The sequence below is a fragment of the Microtus ochrogaster genome, chromosome 4, assembly GCF_000317375.1.
Source record: "Microtus ochrogaster isolate Prairie Vole_2 chromosome 4, MicOch1.0, whole genome shotgun sequence".
NCBI classification, from domain to species: domain Eukaryota; kingdom Metazoa; phylum Chordata; class Mammalia; order Rodentia; family Cricetidae; genus Microtus; species Microtus ochrogaster.
The window spans coordinates 36,199,273-36,204,155 of NC_022011.1; the positions used below are offsets into that span (position 1 = coordinate 36,199,273).

At 45.9% G+C, this 4,883-nt stretch overlaps 1 protein-coding gene across 1 annotated transcript in view; it reads right to left on the reverse strand.

Annotated features, from left to right (window-relative positions):
- Window positions 1–2,462: 2,462 nt before the first annotated feature.
- Ccdc7 (coiled-coil domain containing 7) overlaps window positions 2,463–4,883 on the reverse strand; it is a 210,830-nt gene continuing 208,409 nt past the window's right edge. The window contains exons 55-56 of the mRNA XM_026778625.1: window positions 3,232–3,451; window positions 2,463–2,618 (exon numbers count right to left, since the gene is read on the reverse strand). Coding sequence (XP_026634426.1) covers window positions 3,432–3,451 — 20 coding nt within the window. The 3' untranslated portion in view covers window positions 2,463–2,618; window positions 3,232–3,431. The remainder of the gene's footprint in view (window positions 2,619–3,231; window positions 3,452–4,883) is intronic.

Below are 4,883 nucleotides of genomic sequence, written 5' to 3' on the forward strand. Positions count from 1 at the left end.
TTATAGCAATGCCTATTGAAGTCTATAGCCAACTTTTTTTTTTCTCTTAAAATTTTTTTTTTAGGTGAACCCTTAGAAAAACATACAGATCCACCTGGAAAGTCAAAATATACAAGATCACCTGACAAAACTGGGAGCATGGGGATGGGGGGGAGATGGGAGGGTGGAAGGGAAAGAGGAGGGAAAAAGGGGGGAGGAGAACTTGAGGGAATGGGATAGTGGCATAGTCGAGTTGGAGGAAGGACAGAGAGGAAGAGCAAGGAAAGATACACCTTGATTGAGGGAGCCATTTTGGGGCTAGCAAGAAACTTGTCTCTAGGAGAACTTCACAGGAACCCACAAGGATGACCTCAGCTAAGACCCTAAGCAATCGAGGAGAGGGGGCCCGAACTGGCCTTGCCCTGTAGTCAGACTGATGAATGTCTTAAATGTCACCAGGCAGAGACCTGCATCAGAGCACTGCACTGAGCTCCCAAAGTCCAGATGAAGAGTGGGAGGAATGAGACTATGAGCAAAGAGGTCAAGACCATGATGGGGGCACCCACTGAAACAGCCGGACTGGGAAGGAACCAGCATAGGTCCAAACTAATTCTGAATGTGGTTGACAGTTGCATGGCTGGGGCAGACTGCGGGGCCGCTGCCAGAGGCGCCAGGATTTATCCCTACTGCATGTACTGGGTTTTGGGAACCTGTTCTCTTTGGATGGATACCTTGCTCAGCCTACACATGGTAGGGAGGACCTTGGACCTTCCCCAAAGCGACGTACCTTTCCCTCTGTGTGGAGTGGATGGGGGTGGGGTGAGGGAGTAAGTGAAGGGAATGGGAGTAGGCGAGGGAATGGGAACATGGATTGGTATGTATAATTTTAAAAAGCCAGTTTATTCTCTCTCTCTCTCTCTCTCTCTCTCTCTCTCTCTCTCTCTCTCTCTCGTTCTGGGATTAAAGGCGTGTGCCACCACGGGCCAGCTGTTCTCTTTTTTTTTTTAATTCAAGGTTTAACTTTATTAACAGTCTCAGAGCGTGTGCGTGCAATCAAATATCCTGCAGCAACCCAGCTGTCACGGTGTTCTCTTGGCATGAAGAGACAACTGTTCTCTTTTTTAAAAAATAAAAATAATGAAATTTTTTATGTGTATGAGTATTTTCGGCCAGGAGAGGGCGCCAGATTCGCATGGAAGCGGAGTTACGGTGCCCGGTGCGCTTTACGGTTCCCGCGGGGCGTTTCTTCTGTGTTGTCAGGTGTAGGACCACGAATGTTTCCTACCCTTTTTCTTCATTGGCAATTCCCTTTTGTTCATCCCATTTTTTTCTTGATTTGTTACCCATTTTCTTTTGGTCTTTTGAGTTTTTGAAGACGGTTGTTTTGACCTCTGTGCTTAGCAATGTCACCATCTGTGTTTTTCTTTTGCTCTAACTGCCTTATTTCCTTGAGATAAGGGGTCTCACAGAATCTAAAGCTTGTCACTTTAGATATCCTGGTGCACAACCTCCCAGCAAATCCTCCTGTCTAGGCCCCTATGCTCCAACCATGATACTGCCTAGCTTTTTTTTTTTTAAATAAGACTGTGTCTTTTTTAAAATAATTTTTTAATGATTTATTTAACTTTATTTTATGTGCATTGGTGTGAAGTGTCAGATCCCCTGGAACTGGATTTACAGACAGTTGTGAGCTGCCATGTGGGTACTGGGAATTGAACCCAGGTCCTCTGGAAGAGTAGTCAGTGCTCTTAACAACCAAGCCTTCTCTCCAGCCCTCTGCCTAGCTTTTTAAGCAGGATCTAAACTCAGATCCTCATGCCTTACCTACTAAGTCATCTGCCAAGCCTTTCCCTATCTCCTGTTTCTTTTAACTTTCAGTTTTTTTTTAAATTGGAGAATGGTGATTCAAGCTTTATAATCAATCTATATGTATGTGTGTGTATCTCTCATGCTCACATGTGAGCTCATGCATACACCTACATGTGTGCACAAGTTGGGCCCGAGTGGCCGGCCAGGACCTTCAGAGAGTTTCTCCCCCTGGGCTTACAATCACTCACCAAACATGGCCTTTTTTTTTTCATGAGTTTTAGGGATCAAAGTTAGGTCCTTGTGTTTACAAGGCAAAGCCTTTTCTGACTGAACTGTCTCTTCAGCCCAAACTGATGATTTTAATTTTAATGTGAAAGATATTAAAGTAGCATATTTTCATTTCCTTTTTTTTTTGTTTTTTTCGAGACAGGGTTTCTCTGTGGTTTTGGAGCCTGTCCTGGAACTAGCTCTTGTAGACCAGGCTGGTCTCGAACTCACAGAGATCCACCTGCCTCTGCCTCCCGAGTGCTGGGATTAAAGGCATGCGCCACCAGAAACGTTCGTGCTTGAAAGTGGAAGTGACGTGTCAGAGTAAGTCTCTTCTTCAACAGGCTCGCGCAGAATAGCTCTGCAAATCAGATGACGTGCAAAAAACCACTCCTTTCAAACACACAGAGCACAAATGTCGTTTAATTACCTTTACACCACGCCAGAAGGTACTGCAGGAATCTTAGCTAGGCAGCGCAAGTTGGAAGTCAGCCACAAGAGGGCGGTCTTAGACTGTTTCAATGTTTCAAGCTGTTTTAGTGTTTCTAAGAGTGACAGGAGTTCTGAAAAGAAAGCCATAGTCATCACCATCAACTATGCAACCCCGAGAACCAAAGCTTTTAAAGGCACCCCGGGTGGACTCTTTTGTGGACAGACTTGAGATGCACTGCCTCCACACACACCCGTTCAATGTGGGGATAAGGAAGCAAAGTGAGCTATTCCAATGGTAGTGGGTACTCTTGACTGCTGGGCCATCCACTGCTCTATTTCTTGCGGGGGGAAAATAGGTGCTTTTAGGTTCAAAATAGTCAGGGAGTCTAAAACCTTTGTCAGTGATAGTCCAGATTAGATTTAGTGTAGCCACATCCAGTATTTATGCTTCCTAGGAGATAATAGTGTGGTTAAAATAACATTTGAATGTTCAGAAGCATTAAGTTGACAGAAGCCATGCCCTTTAAATCCTTGGCAGTTGACTGTGCAATGTTTAAACATGAATGGCTTGAATGGGGTAAATACTTTTTCTTATTTTTTTTTTCTTCCCAATGTCCCAGGGTCCTGTTGTGGCAGACAAGGTCTCCAACACTAAGCTGCATTCGTTCCCAGCTCTTTGTGATTTAAAAGTAATTATGACTAAAATTAGGGGAATAAACATAACAAGGTGACAATAGAACCCACCTGCTGCCCCTGAAGGACTCTCACGGTCTGGTCCTACCCTGTCCGTCAGGGGCCTTCTGCACTGCTGTTCCATATGCACGTCTGCTCACAAGGCTTCCCACACGTGGGTTCCCAGTGGCGCTTTGCCTCCCTGTGTCCTTGAACTTCCTGGTGCTCATCCTTGGGATTCTTTCTCTCAAGTATGGATATACGGCATACTTTCACAGAATGGTACTTAATTCTAAAGGAAAGATATTCAGGCATTTAACATTACAGTATTCGATAATATTGTTATTATATTCGGTGTCAGAGACAACAAGATATGAAGGGACTCTAGCGAGCATGGCAAACAAGACTCTGAGAGCCAGGCCTTGTCCTTCTCCCCCACTCCCTCTGCCTTGCTAAAAATCGTGAGATTATATTCCTATAGACACCAATGTCTATTTCTTTATTTGGCCGCTTCCTCCTCCTGAGGCTGACTACCAAGATTCAGCTAAGGAACTATCAAAGTCCAGCAATCAAAAGCTCCCTTTGGCTCACCTAATGACACGCCCAGTTAAAATTAAACACCTCATCCTAACACAGGCGTTTCCCCTTTTACCTTTATAAACTGCCATTTGCCTATGGGCCACATCTGTCTCCTCTGTATCCAGAGGCAGTCCTTTGGTGTGCTCCCCCTGCCATGGAGACAAATAACCTTCCCCCGTTTCCTTGTTTCTCCCCCCGCCCCCCCCATCTATCTCCTGTCTTTGCCTCTTCTTCCTTTGTCTCTTATTCACCCTGGAACAAATACATCTCCTTTGTGCTGACAACTCGGTCTTGGGGGGCCTGAGAATGGTGATACTGGTCCCTAACAGGATGCACAAGTCAAGCGATGGCAATGGAGCGCAGTGTGAGGCTGAATGCACACCGTCTGTAGGAATGTTGCCAGGACATTTTAAAGCGAGAGCAGTGTGAGCCCAGAACAGTGGATCTCCAGCCCCCATCAGCATGAGGCAAGCTCAAGGTAGGGCAGAGGGCTGAATGTGGGCCCCAGAGCACTGGCTGTCTAGCATTGTTTGTTCGTTTAGTTGGTTATTTGAGACAGGGTCTCTCTATGTAGTCCTGGCAGTCTTGGAACTCACTTTATAGACCAAGCTGCCCTCAAACTCACCGAGGTCTGCTTCTTTTCTGCTTGAGCCACCACTCCCCATTGGATTTGCATTCTGACTGCCCCAGGCCACACACAGTAGCACTGCTGGAGAAATCTTTCTCAAACTGTGTGGCCCTTTTCCTTATGATATAGATACATGCACTTAATATGCCTGAGATAGATGCCAAGCAAATAAAAAAGGATGAAGAGATGTTGTTGAGTCAGGAAAGAAATGGCTATCCACCTGGTTAGGGCAAAAGACCCATCTGGAGGTTGAGGCAAACCAAGACTGGCCTGGATCAAACCATATCCACTGATGCCGAGGTGCTTGCTACACCTTGTTACAGAAAGGGCAGTGCAGACTAAGGAGCTCTTCTGCAAGGCCAGGCAAGTCAGTCCACATCCTGCCAGGCAGCAGTACTTTCCAGCTCCAGCAGATTACTGCCCTCTGAGAGAGAGAGAGAGAGAGAGAGAGAGAGAGAGAGAGAGAGAGAGAGAGAAACAGAGAGAGAGAGAAACAGAGAGAGAGAGAAACAGAGAG